The 22,910-nt window shown below is 38.8% G+C and overlaps 1 protein-coding gene across 5 annotated transcripts; it reads left to right on the top strand.

Annotated features, from left to right (window-relative positions):
• Nucleotides 1–728: 728 nt before the first annotated feature.
• Nucleotides 729–22,309, top strand: taf1 (TAF1 RNA polymerase II, TATA box binding protein (TBP)-associated factor). 5 transcript variants are annotated; one of them, XM_051894309.1, is made up of 41 exons: nt 729–1,049; nt 1,473–1,587; nt 2,721–2,844; nt 2,963–3,079; nt 3,157–3,279; nt 3,397–3,638; nt 3,775–3,996; nt 4,105–4,386; nt 5,807–5,993; nt 6,141–6,248; nt 6,327–6,494; nt 7,964–8,091; nt 8,195–8,302; nt 8,584–8,757; nt 8,898–9,071; nt 9,285–9,389; nt 9,551–9,751; nt 10,063–10,204; nt 10,929–11,059; nt 11,143–11,223; nt 11,316–11,465; nt 11,579–11,698; nt 11,901–12,076; nt 12,271–12,497; nt 12,920–13,127; nt 13,371–13,536; nt 13,672–13,883; nt 14,775–14,889; nt 15,014–15,112; nt 15,194–15,371; nt 16,125–16,192; nt 16,275–16,397; nt 16,984–17,076; nt 17,198–17,282; nt 17,387–17,454; nt 17,545–17,661; nt 17,981–18,085; nt 19,535–19,633; nt 20,123–20,336; nt 20,541–20,691; nt 21,862–22,309. In XM_051894309.1, the coding sequence occupies exons 2-41, from the start codon at nt 1,474–1,476 to the stop codon at nt 22,100–22,102; spliced, it is 5,946 nt and encodes a 1,981-aa protein (XP_051750269.1). In that variant the 5' UTR covers nt 729–1,049; nt 1,473; the 3' UTR covers nt 22,103–22,309. The 5 variants fall into 5 exon arrangements, with proteins under 5 accessions (XP_051750269.1, XP_051750270.1, XP_051750268.1 ...); XM_051894310.1 differs by having other exon boundaries at nt 5,804–5,993; nt 14,775–14,883; XM_051894308.1 differs by having other exon boundaries at nt 5,804–5,993.
• The last annotated feature ends 601 nt before the right edge of the window (nt 22,310–22,910 follow it).

Below are 22,910 nucleotides of genomic sequence, written 5' to 3'. Positions count from 1 at the left end.
ATATAAATTAGATCATGTAAATTAAACATTCAACATTTTAAATATCAGACAAATGTGTTAGGCAATGGTTGTTAGGCAACCATGTGTTAGGCAATGGCTAGTTAGTAGTTTTTAGTTTGGCAACTACTAATAAAAGCAATAAACTGAATAAACCAAACTTATAGTCATTAAAGGGATTGTTGACTCAAAAAATGAAAATTCTGTTATTACTTACTTACCCTCATGTCATACCAAACATTTATGGCTTAAATAAAACAGCAACATGAAGGTGAGTAAATGATGACAGATTGTTTTGGGTGAACTATCCCTTTAATCACAATTTAGGAATAATAAACAGAACAATACCAAGAGGGTCCTTACACCATTGGTGCTCTGGCCCTAAATACACTGAATGGTTCTGTTTTTGTCCAAAAACATTAAGGCATTTAATAAAAAATAAAAATATTTATTAGATTATAGCCAACTTTCAGCTTTGGTATTTCCATAACAATATATGGAAATAAACATCAAAGCAATTCCAGGATATTCTATAATCCCATGAAACGGGCTGGGTCTCTCCAGGAGTTTTTCTTTTGTTTTGTTCACTTTTAATTCAGTTAACTAAGCAAATTACCCTCCTCTTAGCAAATTAAATTGAACAGAGAAAAATGCAGTCAATATTTAATATGTGCTCTACTCTCCAGTGCGGAGCTGCATCTTTAGACCTGTAGGGGGAGTCAAATAAACTGGATTAGCTCCGAACACAACAAACAGAAACACACACACACACAGAGCTGCTGCTTCTACCCGCGCATACTGCAGCAGCTAATTCATTGCCAAATCCTTTTGAGTTATTTATATCTACACATTAAACAAACTAAGTTTGCATATACTATTCTTGAACGCAACATTTTTTTTTTTTTTTTTGCGCGTATGCTTTTACGCGTTCCCTTTGGCTGGCTGCTAACAGCTAATCGACCGGAGACAGTGAGCTCCTCCTTCGGTCAGATTTTCAGTCGAGCCCGAGGATCCAGAGGCCTTCGAGCCGGGTAACAGCAACAGAGGAGCAGGTACATGTTCTTAAAGATTATTATGCTGAAGTCATAACAGTGTCTAAAAAGCAGGTTAAAAGTAAAAGAATACTGAAGCGGAACATCTCCTCTATCTCTTTTCCTAGCTCTTCTCTTGTATTGTCAGTTATACTCCATTAATTCCTGTAGCCTATAAACTGTGTAGCGGTGATGTACTTGCTTTTTAATTCTATGGAAACTCTGACTGAGTAGTTTTAATCAGAGAGTTGTGTGGTCGTTAAAGAACTTAAATCTGAAAGGTTGCAAGTTGGAGTCCCACAAAAGGAATAGATTATAAGTAACTACTAAATGTTTGCTGGCTTACCTGACTTTGCCAGAAATAATATCCATTATGTTGCTTCATGGACTCATAAGTTGTGGTGGGCTGATGAATGCTAGTATATCTTGTTGTTGTATGTATAGAATGTCGGACTCGGACAGCGATGAGGACCAGGACCGGCCCTTCCACTTGACAGGGTTTCTGTTTGGCAACATCAATGAGAATGGACAGCTGGAAGATGACAGTGTGCTGGATACAGTAAGTAACTAACTCCCTGCTCTTGAATGTCTCTTGATATCGGCATGAGTTGAAAATTCACCTTCCTATTTTTTCTCACTTTTCTATTTTCTAATTGTATGTTATTGATCTTATTGAGATGTATACATGGAAATATTTCATGTTTCAGTTTGTGTAATTTGTAATCTAAAAGTTATAATTCAGTAGTGACTTCTCTCCTGTGATGTATGCCGGACTTCTCCAATCATTTAGTCCCTGCTCCTTTCATACAAATGACTGCAAACTCGCATTCAGATCTGCCATCATCTAACCAACCACCAATGAATTAGGAATGCACTGAAATTAAAATTCTGGGCTGAAACCGAAAATTCTGGATGCACTTGTCCGAAAGCTGAAACCAAAAATGCTTTTTAAAAATGATTTATTATTTTAAATTAGCTTTTTTTTTGTATTTTAGACTTTTTAATGAAATTCAATAATTTTAATGGTACTGAATTTAAAAAATGCAAGCCAATAAAATAACACTTATTGAAAATAACACTAAAATAGGACAAATATATTAATATTAATTAAATATCAATGTGTTATTCAGTTCAATGCAACAGAATCAGATTTTACGGATTTATTTTTTGACCAAATATCAAAATAATGTATAGTCCTACAAAGCTATTATTATCAGAGCATGTGAGCAGAGCGTAGCGGGGAGCCGATCAGTAGCTTCATTTTACCAGCATTGTCCAGCACTGCTATACCAAACCATGACAAGGCACAGTATAGGGCTATTGCAAACAGAATTACTACTACATAGAAATTTCATGGTGCGTTATTTGAGCGGACTTTGCTTTTTCAATAAGCCAATAATGAGCGGTACATGAGTGGAGCGTTCGCATTAGGCTGTGAGCAAGTAAGCTCTGCACGTGCATAGAGCCGAATATTGAGCGGAGTGTCACACCGTGCAGTGATAACGGGTAGAGCGAGTGTCAAACCTGAGCACTGAACACGGAGGGGTGGGGCGGCATATATTTTCGGATGTTTTTCTCTTTCGGATGAAAAAACGAAAATGCCATTTTCGGCCTTAGTGGAGAGAGGCTAAAAAAGAATGATGACCTTCATATTTTATATATGCTTGTCAACTGTCTCTTTCTCTCTGTCAGGAGTCAAAGAAGCACCTGGCTGGTCTGGGCTCTCTGGGTTTGGGTTCGCTCATTACAGAGATAACAGCCAGTGAGGAGGAAACAGCTGAGCAAGATCAAGATCAGAGCAACACTGATGCAGAGGGTCTGTTTCTGACTAGTTATTTGAGAAATGTCACTCCAAGCAGTCAGAAATGTGCATTTAGAGGAAAAATGTGACAAAATAACCTAACTTTTTGCAGTATTTGTGTGTGTTGATGTAGGATGGGTAAGGAGCACAGATGATGCAGTTGATTACTCGGATATCAGTGAAGTTGCAGAAGATGAAACCCGCAAATACAGACAGGCCATGGGCAACCTGCAGCCATCACGGAAAACAGGTACACACAGGCACAACTGGTGCAGAAAACACTGACGTATATATATATATTACTGACGTGTGTATTTTGGTGTGCAGATGAAGAGGATGATTACGATGCTGATTGTGAGGATGTTGATGCCAAACTCATGCCTCCTCCCCCTCCCCCTAGTCTGCCAGTCCCTGCCAAGAAAGAAGACACACCCACTCAGAACAGCAGTGGTAAATGAGACAATGTGATTAAGAGATGAATCAGTCTGAATTTTGTGTCAGTGTTCTTATGCTTTTTTTTAACATCTCTTATTGTATCTTGCCTTTTTCACTTTTTTTTCTTTGTAGTGACTGATGAAGGTGATGGTATCATCCTGCCTTCCATTATCGCTCCATCATCTGTGGGTGACAAAGTTGATTTCAGCAGTTCATCAGACAGTGAGAGTGAGAGCGATCGACCTTCTCAGGGTTCCGGGACAGGAGGACAGGCAGGATGTCTCACCCTCCCTCTTGCAGGCATTATGCAGAAAGATGCTGCTAAAGCCCTCCCTGGAGTCACAGAGCTCTTCCCTGAGTTCAGACCTGGAAAGGTGACACTAGCACATAATATATCTTAGAAATAATCCAAAGTTTGATTACACACTTCATCAGATTGTTAAACTCATTTGCACTCCAATAGCAGTTTGTTTGCAGTTTCATGGTGAGTGTTAATTTTTGATCTACCAGGTGTTGCGGTTCTTGCGGTTGTTTGGTCCCGGTAAGAACATGCCATCTGTATGGCGAAGTGCTCGTAGGAAACGGAAACGAAAGCAGAGAGAGCCACAGTCAGACATGGCTACAGGTGACAATGAATCGCAGCCACCTGAGCCAGGGGCTAAGAAAAAATCAGGATGGGACTATGAGTATGCACTACCTCCACCACCAGAGCAGTGTTTGTCTGATGATGAGGTAATCCAGACAGACAACATGTCCACTTGGTCGCTTCAGAAAAAGGACCTTTATTATGATGGGATCAAGAAGAAAACCCTCTTTATCTTAGCGTCTGTTTCTTTGTAGATCACCATGATGGCTCCAGTGGAGTCCAAGTTCCTGCAAGTATCTGGTGAAGGTGATAAGGTGTCTGAGGTGAGGCCAAAAGTGGCAGAGTGGCGTTATGGTCCAGCACAGCTTTGGTATGACATGCTGGGAGTCCCAGAGGATGGCAGCGGCTTTCATTATGGGTTTAAACTCAGAGATGACCAACAGCAAGACTGTACTGATGCAGCGGAAAAAACTGCAAATCCACCAGTTTCTGAACCAGTCATTGAGCAGGAACCACCCCAAGAAGCACAAGCTGAGGTCAGTGTTGTTATTGGTAAATAAAGCTAAAACATAGAATATTAAAAGGATGGTTGATTATGATTTCACTTTTTTTTTACTTTAGTTACTTAATGTGTAATGTTGCTGTTTGAGCATAAACAACATCTGCAAAGTTACAACGCTCAAAGTTCAATGCAAAGGGAGATATTTTCTTTTAAAGAATTTGCTGTTTAAGGACTACATCAAATGGTTGGTAGGGACTACAACAAGCTTCTTCCCGGTTTAGTGACATCACTAACCCTAAAATTTAAATAAACTCTGCCCCTGAGAACATGCAAAAAAGGGGGCGAGGCCATGTTGGGCTGCTTTAGAGAAGAGGAAGAGTTGTTGTAGTTGAGTGTTGTTGCCATGCCGTCATTTTACGCCGGACTGCTTCACAAACGAGGGTCAATTCAGTGCTGGATTTGCACAAAAGATTAACATGATTTGCACATGTTAGTTTATAAGTTGAATCAACTCCATAGCAACTACATAAATTTATCCACTAACCGTTCAGAAACGTCCATTTGCATTCTAAAAGTTGTAACTTCTTCTCTCCATCAGTGTCCGACTCAGGTTTGAACAATGTAAGGCTGAGCACCATTACTGACAATCGTAATTTTGCTGCATAAGATAAGATTCTCCAGCTTTGTTGTTGTTGAGCAACCGAAGTGCGATATATACAGTATCTCACAGAACTGAGTACACCCCTCGCATTTTTTGTAAATATTTGATTATATCTTTGGTGCCATGTTGAACTTCCAGTGACCAGTATGAGAGAGTGAGAGCGATAACACCAAATTTAACACACCTGCTCCCCATTCACATCTGAGACCTTGTAACACTAATGAGTCACATAACACCGGGGAGAGAAAATGGCTAATTGGGCCCAATTTGGACATTTTCACTTAGGGGTGTAATCACTTTTGTGGCCAGCGGTTTAGACATTAATGGCTGTGTGTTGAGTTATTTTGAGGGGACAGCAAATTTACACTGTTATACAAGCTGTACACTCACTACTTTACATTGTAGCAAAGTGTCATTTCTTCAGTGTTGTCACATGAAAAGATATAATAAAATATTTACAAAAATGTGAGGGGTGTACTCACTTCTGTGAGATACTGTGTGTGTATATATATATAAAATTTTTATCATAATCAAATACAGTGGTTTGTAACTCAAATAGTTTTACAGTTTACTTTACTTTGTTATAGTTATTTATATATAGTGGATAATGAAGTCACATTTGTAGAAAATACCTCACTTCCACATTGCAAAAAAAGGGGATAGAAACATTTGGTATATCAGGGGTTGTTTTCCATTAACAGTGATGTGACATGTACATTAGGTACAGTCAGTTGTAATAGTTACAGACAGCCCAATTACTTGTATGTGTGCTTTTGTCTGTATGTGTTAGCAGGGGGATGAGGAGTCTCCGATGCAGGATGAGTTGTTTTTAATGGTGACCCAGCTGCAGTGGGAGGAAGACATCATCTGGAATGGAGATGATGTGAAACACAAGGGCACTAAAACTCAGCGTGCCAGTCTGGCCGGGTGGCTTCCTACTAGCATGACCCGTAACGCCAATGCTTACAATGCTCAGCAGGGTGAGAGAACACAGCCATAATGCAACAAATACACAGAGAAGGTCACACATGTACATTCACAACACTGACAGTGCTTCACATCAAAAACATATTCATATGTCCTGATGGATAACTGATCTGTGGAATGAATGTGTGCACGTTTTACAGGTCTAAGTCGCAGTAATTCTCAATTGGTACCCCCGACCCCTCCTCCTTTGACCAAAACTCCATCCATAACAGGTTCCAAAAGAGACAAACATAATCATGATCATCAAGGTACTGTCCTGAGTTTAATGAAGCATATCTACTCTTTAGGGCTCAGAATAGAAGAATTTAATTTTTATTTTCTTACAGTTGCTAATGAGGATGACACTCCCTGGTTCTCCATATTCCCGATTGATAACGAGGAGCTTGTGTATGGACGTTGGGAAGACAACATAATCTGGGATGACCAGAGCATGGACCGCCTCCCTTCTCCTCCCATTCTCACCCTCAACCCTAATGATGAAAACATCATACTCGGTATTATATTTTAATTTTATCCCATAAAACTCATCTTTGATCACCAAAATGACATATTTAGATGTTTTTTTCCTGTGAAAATAAATCCTTCATGCCTTAAAATAGCTTGAATGTAACTCTACACCCTTGCTTCATTTAGTATACTCGGATACATGAATATGCATATTAGTCCCCGCCTCCACTCACTCACACCAGCTCGGATTATCTAATCCACTCGGTCAACTTTACTGTAGTAAACAGTACACAATGGCAAGTGGAAATACTGGTTTAATTCAGCCGTATATGTTTTAACCAGAAACTGATTCAGAAGAAGTGGAAGAGCAAATTATACAGGCTCGTCTAGTCAGTGTAATGTAATAATGTGTTGCTAATGTTACACAAACCATGTTCCCATTCACCATCTTGGAGTCAGACAGCTGCCTTCTAAAAATCAGCATCCTTACAAACGCTACATCAGTGGAGAAAGTCATATAGTTCATCATAACATCATAATATACATCATATACATAATTCACCCGCTATATTGCTAAATGTACCCGATTCTTCATGTCAATAGAAAAATACACTGGGATAAACTGACTTCTCTTGAGACACCCCTGCTTCGCAGCATAGTTAATAATGTGCTAAAGCCTGCCCCGCACATAGACTGGATTATATGTTTGATTATGTTTTTGAGACCGTCTTTGGTAAACTGCAGTTTTAAGGAGAAAATGTTCAGCAATGGTGTTGACTGATTAATTTGCACGTTTTGTCTTAAAGCATATTGACACACCACATAGACATATAAACAACATTAAAAACTTTATTTTCACCACAGAGGCGCCTTTAGACTTTGGGGAAGTTCACTTATAGTAAATCATTATTAGTTATTATTTAGTCAAATGTACTTAACGATAATTACTTTGCTAGTGATCTGCCTTTACAAAATTGTTTCTTAACCAATTTGACTCCAAGGTTCCCTATTGATTACAACAATATTCGAAGGCCCCATGACTTATCTTGCTTTTCGTTATATACTGTATAAGAATTAAATATAAAAAAATATTTTACAATATCTCACAATTTCTACCTGACAAAACATTTTAGAGCTTTGCATAGCTAAAATAATGTATATTCATTATGAAAATAACCATGAGTTAGCTGACTTTTTAAGGTCTAGAAATAACACTTTTAAATCAGGGCTAGCTCTTATATCCAGGGTTTCCAAGACCGTAGGAACCCTGAATCTTAAAAGAAAAAAAGGTGGTAAGAGGGTGAATTAAAACAAGAAATATCTTCATTTTTAGTTGTTTTAGTTTGTTGTAATGCTTGTTTTGTCTAATTTTAAATAAATTTAATTCATCTTGAGCCCCCTTAGTAGGCTCCTGCCCCCTGGTTGAGAACCACTGCTTTACAAAATTAAAGGGCCATTAACGAAAATATGCAAGTGTACATGGAACCCAACATTTGACCTTGAACTGTATTTGCAGAGATCCCAGATGAAAAAGAGGAGAGAGCATCTCATTCTCCTTCCAAAGAAAACAAAAAAGAGACAGCACTGAAAAAAAGTCGCATTCTGCTGGGAAAGACGGGCGTCATCAAAGATGAACCTCAACAGGTAAGATGAATATGGACAAAATGTTGAGTGAGGAAAAGAAGGCAGGGATGTGAAAAGTAGGTGAATTTGTGTGATGTGACATTTTTGTTTTACTCTGATCTAGAATATGTCCCAACCGGAGATTAAAGATCCCTGGAATCTGTCGAACGATGAGTTCTACTACCCTAAACAGCAGGGGCTCAGGGGCAGCTTTGGAGGAAACATCATCCAGGTGGGGGATTGGAACTAGGGATGTGAATAGGGACCCAGAGTCTGATCTGAATAATCTGGTCTCTTTGAGCTAACATCCCTTTGTATTTTCTGAGCATATGCATAGGTTTATTGTAAAAATGACCCTCTAAAAACAGTGTAAGATTTATTTAGTGCCGTTTTCATTTGATGAAACACTACAACACAATAATATGAGTAAATTTATTCATTCAATTTGACTTCCTTGTTTTCTTTTGCCAGTTTTCTCTTATTTAGTTCTTCTGTGAACATTTCTTTCCTCAGCACTCCATTCCTGCTGTGGAGTTGAGGCAGCCATTCTTTCCCACTCACATGGGACCCATGAAATTACGGCAGTTTCATCGACCCTCCCTGAAGAAGTACTCATTTGGAGCACTGTCCCAGCCTGGCCCGCACCCAGCCCAGCCTCTCCTCAAACACATCAAGAAGAAGGCTAAGGTAGACTGACACAGCCTGAGAATTAATTTGTGTGTTTGTGAATGTGACAGTGAGTGTGTGTTTGCTTGTAATATACATTGACATGGTAAAGTTCACACTTGTCCTTCATTTGTCCTTTTATATTTTAAAATCTCTCTCAGATGCGAGAGCAGGAGCGTCAAGCATCGGGCGGAGGGGACATGTTCTTTATGCGCACAGCTCAGGATCTGACAGGAAAAGATGGAGACCTGATTTTGGCTGAATATAGTGAGGAGTATCCTCCCCTTCTCATGCAAGTTGGCATGGCGACCAAGATCAAGAACTACTACAAAAGAGTAAGTCACAAATTCACATAGGCCACTGAGATATCCAGTAAGGTTTGATTGAAGACTTGAAACATAAACGTGATTTTAATCTTCTGGGACTCGAACTAGATCAAGTCTGAGCCTAAGATCTAAGTCTCAATAATTTGAGGTCTTGGTTTGGATCTGGCTCTCTAAGTCTAAGGTCACTGCTGATGATGGCATTGTCAATGTTTCTGTCTGTAGAAACCAGGTAAAGACCCAGGAGCACCTGACTGTAAATACGGAGAGACAGTTTACTGTCACACTTCTCCATTCCTGGGATCATTGCACCCTGGACAACTACTGCAGGTAACATATGGACACACTTACACAATCCTGTCACCCTCTGCCACCTTCTTCAAGTTCATGTTTTTATTTTATCACATTGTGCAATTCCTTAAATTGTTGTTCTTCTGAATTATGTTGCACTTGTGTGTGTGTGTGTGTGTGTGTGTGTGTGTATTTCACAGGCCTTTGAAAATAACTTGTTCAGAGCTCCCATCTATCTACATAAGATGCCTGAGACTGATTTCTTGATTATCCGGACAAGGCAGGGCTACTTCATCAGAGAGCTTGTGGACATATTTGTTGTTGGTCAGGAGTGCCCTCTCTATGAGGTGCCAGGGCCCAACTCTAAACGAGCTAACACACACATTCGAGATTTCCTACAGGTAGCAGCAGCACCCATTCCTGCCTTCCCAATTTTTATTCTGCTTGCATGTTAACAAGTGATAAGTTATGTATGGATGAGCAAAGTTTTGAAAATCTAATGGCTGATTATGTAGGACAGTACTACTATGAGCTGACTACTTGGTGTATTTAACATCTTCAGTTGTACATGCAGATTAGAGTAACACAATTATGAATTGGTCTTGAGCCCAGCATCCAGCCCTGTGGGACACCTATAGAAGTTTGAAATGATCCTGTTTGTAACACCTGTTGGGTTTTCATGGAGTGTATTAAATAGTTTCTCTCTCTGTAGGTGTTCATCTATCGTCTGTTCTGGAAGAGTAAAGATCGTCCTCGCCGTATACGTATGGAGGACATCAAGAAAGCTTTTCCCTCTCACTCTGAAAGCAGCATCCGCAAACGCCTCAAACTCTGTGCTGACTTCAAACGCACAGGTGCACTTACTCTCATGCACACATGTTCATCTTAAATTCTGTGATCAACTTTTAGCCCAAGTTTTCCTGCTGTCATTTTCATTAAGAAATACACAGGGAATAGAAAACAGGAGGAACTTAGAGAAAGAAAAAATGTTTTCAGTTACTGTGTGTGTGTTTTGTCAGACAGGAGAATTGACAGATGCAGCAAGTACTTTTCCTGTTACTGGGAAGGTAGGACAGGAACAGAAAGCTAAGGAAATACACCAGATCACATAATTCTGCCTCGTTTTACACATACTGCGCCCATGTTAACTGGTTACAGCATTCCACAAAAAAAGACGTCTGCAAGATTGACGGGGATCTTGCAGATAGCAGGGATCCAAACATAAAAACTTTCTATGCTGTAAATCTGTCTAAATCCAGATGATTTTAGCAGGTTATAGCTACAGTTTGGGTTACATTTTGTGTAAGATGTAAATGTGGTGTAAATCAGATCTCAAGACGAGCAAGTTTGTATTCATTTCAATTACACACTTCCAGTGACCATTTTATAATTTATGGCCATTATTAAAGGAAGTTCATCGAAGTAAACCAGAAGTCAATGTATTTTCTTTTAAAACTGCAGGTCTGTTATGCAGCAGAAATGCTGTCAGTATGAAAGCGCCATCCGAGTCTGCAGTTCTTGCGTAGCAGATGCAGTTTGTGTTCTGTGCTGAAGCTCTTTCATACCTACTCTTATCAGGCATGGATTCGAACTGGTGGGTGCTGAAACCTGATTTCCGGCTTCCAACCGAAGAGGAGATCAGAGCAATGGTTTCTCCAGAGCAGTGTTGTGCGTACTACAGTATGCTGGTTGCGGAGCAGAGACTAAAGGTTTACACATGCGCGCTTTCTATCCCGATGTGCACACTTTCCTTACAGAGCCACACCAGCTAACGTACACTTCTCTCTCCCAGGATGCTGGTTATGGTGAAAAGTCTTTTTTTGCACCTGAGGAAGAGAATGAAGAGGAATTCCAGATGAAGATTGATGATGAGGTCAGGGGTTAAATAAGTAAACTTGAATATTGTATTTATGCTGGATGGTATTTGTCTTATTTATGGTTTTATTAATGTGGTGGTATGGTCAGGTACGAACTGCGCCATGGAACACAACTCGGGCGTTCATTGCAGCCATGAAGGGGAAGTGTCTCCTGGAGGTCACAGGGGTTGCTGACCCCACCGGCTGTGGAGAAGGTTTCTCATATGTTAAAGTCCCTAACAAACCTACACAGCAGAAGGTACATGCTTTTTGATCATTTAGCACAGCTCCTGGCCATTAAGAATGTTTCAGATGCATGAGAATGTCCACACACCCTCATTATTAAACACTGTGTTTCCTGTTTATGCTCAGGATGATCGGGAGCCCCAGCCAGTGAAAAAGACTGTGACGGGGACTGATGCAGATCTGAGACGCTTGTCACTCAAAAATGCCAAACAGTTGCTCCGCAAGTTTGGAGTTCCTGAGGAAGAGGTGACACTGAACTAATCAAAGATACAGTCTCTGATTGACCTCAGATTAAGCTAATCACTTAATAGTTATAGGTGAATAAAGGTGCTGTGTGTAATTTTTTTAATGTTATTGACTATCTCCGTAATGATAATGTTTATTGGTGGTCATTTTGTAGTCTCTTGCCTTTATATTCTTTAATATGTGTATGTATGTGTGTATTTAGATAAAGAAACTTTCCCGTTGGGAGGTGATCGACGTCGTGAGGACCATGTCTACTGAACAGGCTCGTTCAGGGGAGGGGCCTATGAGTAAATTTGCTCGTGGGTCTCGATTCTCTGTAGCAGAACATCAGGAACGTTACAAAGAGGAGTGCCAGAGGATCTTTGACCTGCAGAACAAGTGAGAACCTGAGAGAAACTAGCAGAACTCTTCTGCATTTCATTCTGCAATATCTCACAACAAAAATGTTTTGCAGTAGCACTGTTTATGCTCATTCTAACTCTAACACGACGGTTACATAATAGGAATATGACAATTCTGATTAATATTGCAATGTTCTTGTGCATATAAACTGTTAATGTGTGTGTTTTTAGAGTACTGGAGTCCACAGAGGTGTTATCAACAGACACAGACAGCAGCTCAGCAGAAGATAGTGATTTTGAGGAGATGGGCAAGAACATAGAAAACATGTTGCAGAATAAGAAGACCAGTTCTCAGCTCAGCAGAGAGAGAGAAGAACAGGAGAGAAAAGAGCTGCAGCGGATGCTGATGGGAGAGGACAATGACAGAGAGAGGGGCCGCAAGGAACGACGCAAAGGCTGTACGTGTGTGTGAAATTGAAACTGTCTATGCAAGGGCTGGGTATTGACACAAATTTCACAATTCGATTTTATTTCGATTCACGAGTTTACGATTCGATTCAATTCTGATTTCAATTCAATATCGATTATTTAGGGTATGTATCAAGTACAGTACATAAAAAAAATCTCAACTAATGCTGTTAACTATACAGGGAACACTATTTGGTACATTACTATAATATTAAAGGTTAAACATTTTATGTTCATTCATCAACTAAAAATAGCATAGACTAAAATCTTGTTTCTTGGGATTTAAGAATCGATATCAGTTCATCATAATGAGAATCTATTAAAATCAACTTTTTTAACCCAGCCCTCGTCTATACCCAGATCATTGTCTTTCTTTGTATCTAATAACACAGCGTCTGTTTGTGCATTTTAGCGAGCGCGCTCTCCACCAGCTCTCACAAAGATGATGACGCTTCTTCCGTCACTAGCCTGAACTCTTCAGCAACAGGGCGAAGGCTGAAAATTTATCGCACATTCCGTGACGAGGATGGCAAAGAGTATGTGCGCTGTGAGACTGTACGCAAACCGGCCGTTATAGACGCTTATTTGCGTATACGCACCACAAAGGATGATGACTTCATGTAAGTATCTGTTTGTGTTCTTAGTAGGGTTGTCGTTAAACTGAAAGTTCAGTAGTCGGTACTAGTACACAGCAAAAACTAATATAGTTTTGAACACACTTTTATTTAAAATGTTTAATATAAATATTAACAAATGTAAAAAAAAAAAAAAAAAAAAAATGTATTATTATTAATAAATGTATAAAATAAAATTGTTATTTTTATTAATAACAATGTCTGTGTTTGTTCTTCATGTTTCTGCAGTCGCAAGTTTGCGTTATTCGATGAACAGCACAGGGAGGAGATGAGAAAGGAAAGGCGAAGAATTCAGGAGCAACTGCGACGCCTTAAACGAAACCAGGAGAAAGACAAATTTAAAGGTCCACCTGAGAAAAAGGCCAAGAAGGCCAAAGAACGACCAGACCTGAAGGTACAAAAAATTAAAAAATACTCCTGCTTATCACTGATGTGATCAATTCTTCTGAAAGTGTTTTGCTGTGAATGAAATGAGCACATCATATTTGTCTGCACAGACTGATTGCAATTTTTTTGGTTTCGTCTACAGCTAAAGTGTGGAGCTTGTGGTGCAATTGGCCACATGAGAACCAATAAATTTTGCCCATTGTACTATCAAACTAATGCCCCACCTTCTAATCCGGTGGCCATGACAGAGGAGCAGGAAGAGGAGCTCGAGAAGACTGTGATCCACAATGACAATGAAGAACTCATTAAAGTAGAAGGAACCAAGATTGTGCTTGGAAAACAGCTCATTGAGAGGTAATACAGACATGGTAGTTGCATAACATGTTTGTGGACTTTTTTTTAAATAGGGATGCACCCATTTGCGATACCAGTATCGGGCCCAATTCTGCGCTTGTGTACTCGTACTTTAAATACTCCGATACCAACAACTGATACCACGTAGCATGTACACTACAGTGCTTGTGACAAAGAAACATTGACAACAGCAAACAGAGAGCAGAATGGCTATATCACAGAAGGATGTCTATGAAGTAAATGTATCAAATTAATAGCATGTTAAACATTTGTTAAACAAATTAAATATTTACGCCTATATAGCTGGTGTGTGCGAGCTGATAATCAAAACACACGGAGTGGATTAAGCATGCAGAGGCACAGACAACTTTCATTTTTTTTTTCTCACGCAGTACACTTATGCTTTCAGTGCAGGCATTCATTGGATCTCTTACACAGACAAGCCGTGTGCACACAGACTCTGCCAGTGCTTGCTATGTCCAGCCTCTCCTGCTATTAATGCACTTGCATGATAAAAATAAACCATCAAATGCTTTGAATAATCACACTACTAAAACTAAATGTAATATGGTGATGTAAATGTTTGCGCTTTCACTTTGAGGAGTGCCGCTCCTGCACATGCGCTTCAGTTCAGATGATCAATGCAGTCAGTCACAGTTCTAATCGCAAAGCATGTCAAAATGACTATTCCCAAACATTAAAGGGTTAGTTCATCCAGAAATTTAAATTCTGTCTCCATTTACTCACTAATTAATAGTAATTAATATGCTGTATGCATAATAACATTAAAAATATTTACCAAAATACTGTTCATTACATTCATTATTCTAAGCTGCTGAAATGTGCTAGTATTTGTAATGTTGTTATGATACATGATTAATATGTTCACAGTGCTGATGAAGTGCGGAGGAAATCTCTGGTTCTGAAGTTCCCCAAGCAGCAGCTTCCTCCTAAAAAGAAGAGACGTGTGGGGACAACAGTGCACTGTGACTACCTCAATGTAAGAGTATGTTTTAAGTGTTTGTTTGTGCAGTAGTTTTTCACAGATTCCTGTAGACCCTGAGTGATCAGCACATGGCAGCATCTTAGTGTGCCATCATATTTCATTATACTCTCTATATTTCTCTCAGCGTCCTCATAAGTCCATCCATCGCAGAAGGACAGACCCCATGGTCACGCTCTCTTCAGTCCTAGAGAGCATCATTAATGACATGAGGGACCTTCCTAATGTAAGACACATTCACCTATGTTATATACTGGACGTAAAACATGCTTTGACACATTGATTGAATATGGTGTTTGTCTCTCAGACGTACCCGTTTCACACTCCTGTGAATGGCAAAGTGGTTAAGGATTATTACAAGATCATCACACGGCCGATGGACCTGCAGACCTTACGTGAAAATGTTCGCAAGCGCATGTACCCTTCACGAGAAGAGTTCAGAGAGAGCGTTGAACTCATCTTCAAAAATAGTGCAACGTATAATGGTACTTTTTTACATGTGCATATAGGAATTTAAAGGGTTAGTTCATCCAAATATGAAAAATTCTGTCATTAATTACTCACCCTCATGTCATTCCAAACCTGTAAGACTTTCGTTCGTCTTCGGAACACAAATGATGTTTTTGATGAAATCCAAGAGCTTTCTTTCCCTCCATTGACAGCTACGCAACTACCACTTTAACGCTTCAAAAAGTTCATAAAGAGATCTTAAAATTAATCCATATGAATTGAGCGGTTTAGTCCAATTTTTCTGAAGAGACATGCTTTATATGATGAACAGATTGAATTTAGGCTTTTATTCACATATAAACATTGATCAGTGAACATAAAAAGTAGCTCAACTGTACTTGCTTAACACACAAGAACAAACCTCATTGGCTCTCGCACGTCAAACAAACATGCTTGAGCTTCTGTTTGCCACAATTGATGTGTGCGTTAATCAATGTATATACCACTTAATTTATATGGATTAGTTTTACAATCTCTTTATGAACTTTTTGAAGCATCAAATTGGTAGTTGCGTAGTTTATGGAAGGACAGAAATCTCTGAGATTTTATTAAAAAGATCTTCATTTGTGTTCTGATGATGAACAAAAGTTTTATGGGTTTGGAACGACATGAGGGTGAGTAAATGGTGACAGAATTTTCATTTTTGAGAGAACTAATCTTTTAGGGTATTTACTCAGAATAGATGTAGTCATGATCTATTTTTATGTATTAATATATGTATTTTTCAGGTGCAAAGCATCCTTTAACCCTTGTTAGTCAAGCGATGCTGAGTCTGTGTGATGAGAAACTGAAAGAGGTAGATATGAATATTTTACTAGGACAAAAAAAAAAAAAAAACACTTGAAAAGAGAGAGTAATTATTGTTACTTCCTTTGCAGAAAGAGGAGCGTTTGGTTCGTTTGGAAAAAGCCATTAATCCTCTTCTGGACGATGATGATCAGGTCGCTTTCTCCTTCATCCTCGACAACATTGTCACACAGAAGATGATGGCTGTCCCTGACGTGAGCAACCACTTACTGTTTTACCTTTTAATGTTTTATAATTACTTGTATTTGAGGATTTTCCACACATTTTATCCAGTGTTAGTAACTGCAAGTCAATTTCCTCTTAAAGTTTGGGCAATATTAACCTATTTTCATTTTTTTATTTTTTATTTCTTTTTGGATTTTCCTACATTGAATAACAAGTGCACAGATAACAAACCCGTTCATTGCAGTTTAAATTGAGCGATATTATTACCCCAATTAACATAACCAAGAAACAAAACTGAAGCAGTAAAATAAAATAAAATGATGTAACGCCATGTCTGATCAAAGGTCTTAAAGAGCCTATGAGTGAGAATCAACATTATTTTAACTTTATACAAGTAAACCCATCTTTAATCCACATATCAAAGTTAGGGCTGATTTTTACATTCAACTACGAAAGTATTTTGACATTAAACAAACTTGCTCAGCAGCTTTAACACCGAAACAAAAGATGTCCAGCTAATCTGTCGTTTTTGATAGTTCCATAGGATGTTCGTTTAGCAAAAATAAAGTGAATTGCTCTTTCTTAATTAGTTAATATATCTCTTTCTCTCTCTAGTCTTGGCCCTTCCATCATCCTGTTAACAAGAAATTTGTTCCTGATTATTATAAAGTCATCATCAACCCCATGGATCTGGACAGTCTCCGTAAGGTCAGGAATATTTGTGTGCGGACACTAGAAACTTCAGTAGGAATGTGGTTTATTTCAGAATCTCTGAACTGTGTGTGTGTGTGTGTGTGTGTGTGTGTGTGTGTGTGTGTGTTTTGTGTAGAACATCTCCAAACACAAGTATCAGAACCGGGAGGTGTTTCTTTCTGATGTTGGTCTCATTCACACCAACAGTGTCAAGTACAACGGTGAGAAATACATGAATATTTTTAGTTAGGAAAATGCTGTTTCATTTTGAATAAAAATCATGATTTCTCATTTGTATGCATTCTTTTTTTTTTTTTTTTCTCAGGTCCTGATAGTCCTTATACCAAAACAGCTCTGGAAATTGTGAATGTCTGCAAGCAGACTTTAGCAGAGGTACGTCTTTGTGAGAGTGAAGGAGTTCTTTGCTATTGTGTGTGCTTTGTTTGACTTTGTGTTTGAGATGTTTAATGTGTTATCTGTTAGTATGACGAACACTTGACTCAACTGGAGAAGGACATCTCTACTGCTAAAGAAGCTGCTCTGGACGCTGCAGACCTTGAGAGCTTAGACCCGTTGACTCCTGGACCGTACACACCACAGGTACACACACACATCACACTGAGGGCATGGTCTTGGGTGTCTCAACTGCTCTGTGTGCAAGTGTATTTCATAGCAGGTGAAATGAAGCATGTCATCATAAGAGACTCTGCCAGAAACAGAACAGAAGGCTTGTACTCTCTCTCTCGTTCATAGTCCGAACGTTCTGCACTGCTGTTTGATTCACATTTCCTCACTGTTCCTGTCTTTTCCTCCTCTCTTTATTACAACTTATTTGTCTTTCTGTGTCTGGGGCTTTTTCTTTCTTTACTTTCTTTTCTTTCCTTCTTTCTTTCTTTCTTTCTTTCTTTCTTTCTTTCAGCCTGATGTGTGTGAGAACAGTGTGTCTGTGAGTTTGCAGGGAGATTCTAGTCTGTTAGCCGAGGCTACGCTAATCCCTCCCACCCCTGAGAAAAGAGGGGGGCAGGTATTCCTCTCTCCCTCTCTGCATCCATCTATTCCTCTGTCCATCCATCTTTTCGTCCATTTTATTGGCTGGCTTGCTTTGCCCCTTTAGATATGTCCTCTCATCCATCCATTTTGTGGTCACCCACCCCTGTGATGGTTTCTGTGTGCTGCTTGATTTGCTTTCTAACCCATCTTCAACTATTAGGTATGTTTAGGAATGATTTTAGAACTGGTCTTTAGTGAGCTAAATCTGATCCAAAATCTGTTTGTTTTTTGTTTGTTTGTTTTTTAAATGAGATTTTTTTCCAGAGACAATTACCAGCCAAGAACAATGACTGTAACTGAAATCCTGCTTACAGGGGCAAATCTGTAGCATTTTCTCCAAAGTCGCAGCCATCAACTTTTTTTAGTTTTGAAACACCTCTTAAGGTTTTAATGTACAAAAAATGTAAAACCTAAACTGAAAAAAAAAAAAACTTAAAGGCACAATATGTAAATTTTCGCCGCTAGATGTCGCTTATTCAAAACGAAGGCGTAGCTTGATGATGCCTTGATTTCGCAAAATCATGGGAGGTGTTGTCTTCATGTCTACAGCCGGTGGAAAAGAATCAGGATGGGACTCGGGCAGAAATCATGTTCATGGATGAGATTATTAACGTTACTGTAGTATGAAGCAGAGCAGGGCCGAGTGCTGTGCAAGCAGAAACGAGGCTGCTGAAGCGATTGCTAATGAAAGACGAGCGCGACACACGGCTCGAGAGCAGCGGAACTTTTGTTATACTGCAGTCGCCGCTTCTGCTTCTTCTGGTCAAGCTTATGTGGGGTAAAGCAGCGCTGTTTATTATATTATATACATTTATGTGTTGAAAGTTATAGTGCTACTCTGCGTTCGCTCGCCGGCTACTATGAGACACTTAATGCACACTGCGGTAAGCTAGATTGATATTAGGCATGGTAAAACATGGTACTCGCTGTATATCAAGAAAATGAGATTTAAACAATAAGACTTACTGTGTTGAGCTATATAACATGATTAGTTTTCTGTCAATGAATGTATCCATCCAAACAGTTGCTCACCTGTCTAATGAAACACTTTTGGTGCTTCCATGGTTTCTACAAAATAAAACCAGAAACCGAGGGTAACACGGGTATGATGTCATTGATGGGCGACGCATGGACACTGGTTAAAATTGCTTATTTCTCTGGATTTAAACATTCTTGAAAACATTTGGGATAATTTAAGTACACAAGTCAACATAATGTTCTAGTGTTTTTTTTTTTTTTTTTTTTGTGGATATTTTAATCCAGAAATCTTACATATTGTGCCTTTAATTCCATCAATCCATCCCTCCCTCCATCTGTCCATCTATACATCGTCTGCTGCATGCATTTTCTGATTGGTCCTGTCCTTCTCCCTCTCCTGCCTCCACACTGTCCTGAAGTACATTGTTGTGTGTACGTTATTTAGGGTCGTCACGGCAGAGGCAGAATGGGCGAGGAGGAGTCTGATGTGGACATAGAAGGATTTGAGGAAGATGATGATGGCAAACCTAAAACACCTGCTCCGGTAATAAACACGTGCACCTTTTAAACCAGGGGTCTTCAACAGGGGATTCTCAGTCCCTTTTTTACCCCTTACTGTTTGATTTAATTAACCAATTATTGTGAATAAAATAAAAATATGCATTAAACAAAATAGGTAACAATTTACAATATAGTCTTGTTTGTTAACATTAGATAATGCGTTAACAACCATGAACTAATTGTGAGCAATATATTTTTAGTTAAAAATGTTCATTAGTTCACTGCATTAATGTTGACGGATACAACTTTTGGTCTTAAAAATGTTCTAATAAATGTTGAGATTAACACTTAATTTTATGCTGTTGATAGTTTATTGTTAGTTAATGTTAACTAATGTAGTTAACTAATGTTAACAAATGTAACCTTATTGTAAAGTGTTACCTTAAATACAATATTAACTTAAATCAAAGCAAATGCAATGATTTGTGTCAGAGATCAGTGTCAGAGATTTGAATTTTGTATGTACTTTTAGGCTGAAGAGGGAGATCTGGATGATGAGGACGAGGATGATGATGATGACGATCTTCTCATGCGGCCACAGAGGCGAATACATGGAGATGAAGAGGAGGACGAGGATGATGAAGGCTCCAGCCGGCCACCACAGGCCAGTGTGCTTTACCAGGATCTGTTGATGTCAGATGCAGAAGACGACGCCAGTGAGGAGGAAGGGGATAATCCATTCTCTTGTAAGTGTGTGTGCGTGCACGTGCGTTTTTGTGATTTATGAGGACACAAATTTGTATAATGACATGGGTATTACACTGGTATTACGACATAAATATGAGGACATAGTTACGTTATGAGGACATATTTGTGTGTGAGAGAGAGAGAGAGAGAGAGAGAGAATTTTGCTGTGTATGTAACATTGACTCTCTACTCTAAATTTGAAGCTATCCAACTGTCAGAGAGTGGCAGTGACAGTGATGCTGAACTGGGGCATCAGGAGAGCACACGGATTGGACTAGAGCAGGATGAAAGTATGATGTCTTATGAGGGGGAGGGGCCTGATGGGGTAACACACATGGAGGACAGCAATGTCAGGTAAGAATACATGCACACAAACATATTCTTGTTCAAATAAGGCTGATGTAATTCCATGTAAAATCATGATTTTGTATCAGTATTATACATATGCTACTGTTCTTCAATAGCTGCAGGATGCTAGAGTCTTTGTTTGGTAGCCCATTAACCAAGTTGATACTACTAATGTTCGCATTGTACTTCAGTGGGTGTTGTGATTTATTTATTATATGTAGTTGTTTAATTCTACATTGTCTCTTAGGAAGTCTCAAATGTGCTTCCTAATACCTAGTACTTTGTCATTCTCACACACATTCACCAAAAGTTATTTTATGTTAGTCAGTTTACTCAGTACATCTTGGTAATGCCCTTTTCTCTGTAATGTAAAACAATGTTAGCAATGTTACATTGGAAAAAAGCTTGAGTTTCAGGGCTGAGAATATTATTAACAAAGTAAGCAGTCAGTGATAAAATGAGAACAAAGAAACTAATTACAAGCAATAGGACAAAAAAAACTACAATAGAGCAGACACACCTGAAAAACTTCAAGCACTAGAAATAAGAAATACTACAGAAATTGTATAAAGTAATCAAATGTTCAAAAAAAACTGCATAGTCTTCACTGTGTAAATTAAATATACATTTATTCTTATTAAAGTTACTAAAGTTATTCAGTCAAGAGCAGTGTGATTTTCTTTTCTTTTTTCTTTTTTTGATTAACATTAATGAGACGGCAGCAGGTATATGAGGTTGCTGTCACTTTTAAGACTGAATACATGGATCCAATGTAAAGATACACATCTGTTTCTTTCTCAACTGTTTATGTTCACTAAAGACATAAACGGCGGGCATTTGGACACACAAGTGTGTATATTTGACCGTTGAAGCCCAGTAAGGCATCAAAAAGAACTCTTTTCAGTACTCGAGCACACTATGAGCAGTGGCTCTACTTGAGTGCATTTCATTAAAATCTCTGCTTTTTAAACCACAAGACTTAAAAACACCTTCAAATTACAAACTTTCATGGCAGCGCAGCAGGGGAACTTCACGTGAGCATAAACGTGATGGAAATGATAGTACAATATCTCTACCTCATTAATAAAACAATCTGCAGTCTAATAAAACATATAAATGTTCTCTCACCTGTCTTCTCATTTCTAAATGCACTCTTTCACTTCCTGTGTGTTATAGCTATGGCAGCTACTATGATGGAGACAGTCAGATGCAAAGGCAGGTGTCCAGCCCCAGGACAGGAGAGCGGGATGGAGAGGAGGTGTACGGGATAAGTGAAGAGGAAGAAGAGGAGGAGGAGGAGGATGAGCGAAGGCGAGGGCCTAGTGTTCTCACACAGGCACAGCTCAGTGATGATGAGGAGGACAGTGAAGAATTCAGATCTGTTGGAGGAGACAGTGACATGGATTCTGACAACTAACACATGCTTATTCCTCTTCTGTCATATGTGCTGTGTGTAACTGTCCTGTTGGTCATGATGGTGTTGCACATAACTGTATATTTCGTAGTGTTCTAATGGTTGTTTTACATGTTATTTTTATATGACTTATTGAGCTTTGTTTAAGTGGCTCAGGCAACGTTTGTGATGGAGAATGGGTGAAATAAATTTTTATGTATCTGAAATGTACACTTTTTGTCCCTCCTAAACCTTAATTCACTCTGCCAAACTACACTTTTATCTACGATCCATCATTTCAAAATTAATTTTAAAACTCATTGAACTCATTTTATTATTTATATATAAAAAGGCCAAAATAAAAAAAGTCCTATTTTTATTACTTAACTGGAAATAAAACATGCAAAGTTTGTCAATAACCAAAATTATCTTGTCAAATTTTTTTATGTTTCAAGTAAAATGTAAAAACTGTCCTGTGATGTAATTGTCATTGTGAAACCCGCAATGTAGAAATACACTATATGGATAAAAATATCGGGGCACTTGACCGTTATACCAACAGGGACTGTAATGACATCACATTCTGAATACATAGACGTTAATATAGAGTATTACCCCCCCTTTCCAGCTATAACAGCTTCCACACTTTTTGTGAAGGCTTTTAACAAGATTGTGGAGTGTTTCTGTGGGAGTTTTTGCCCATTCATCCAGAAGAGCATTTGTGAGGTCAGGCGCTGATGTTGGATGAAAAGTCCTGGATCGCAATCTCTAGTTCATTCAAAGGTGTTTGATGGGGTTGAGATGTGTCAAGTTCTTTGACACCAAGCTCATC

The sequence above is a fragment of the Ctenopharyngodon idella genome, chromosome 5 (genome assembly GCF_019924925.1).
Source record: "Ctenopharyngodon idella isolate HZGC_01 chromosome 5, HZGC01, whole genome shotgun sequence".
Taxonomy (NCBI): Eukaryota; Metazoa; Chordata; class Actinopteri; order Cypriniformes; family Xenocyprididae; genus Ctenopharyngodon; species Ctenopharyngodon idella.
This window is presented reverse-complemented; position numbering and strand designations above follow the sequence as displayed.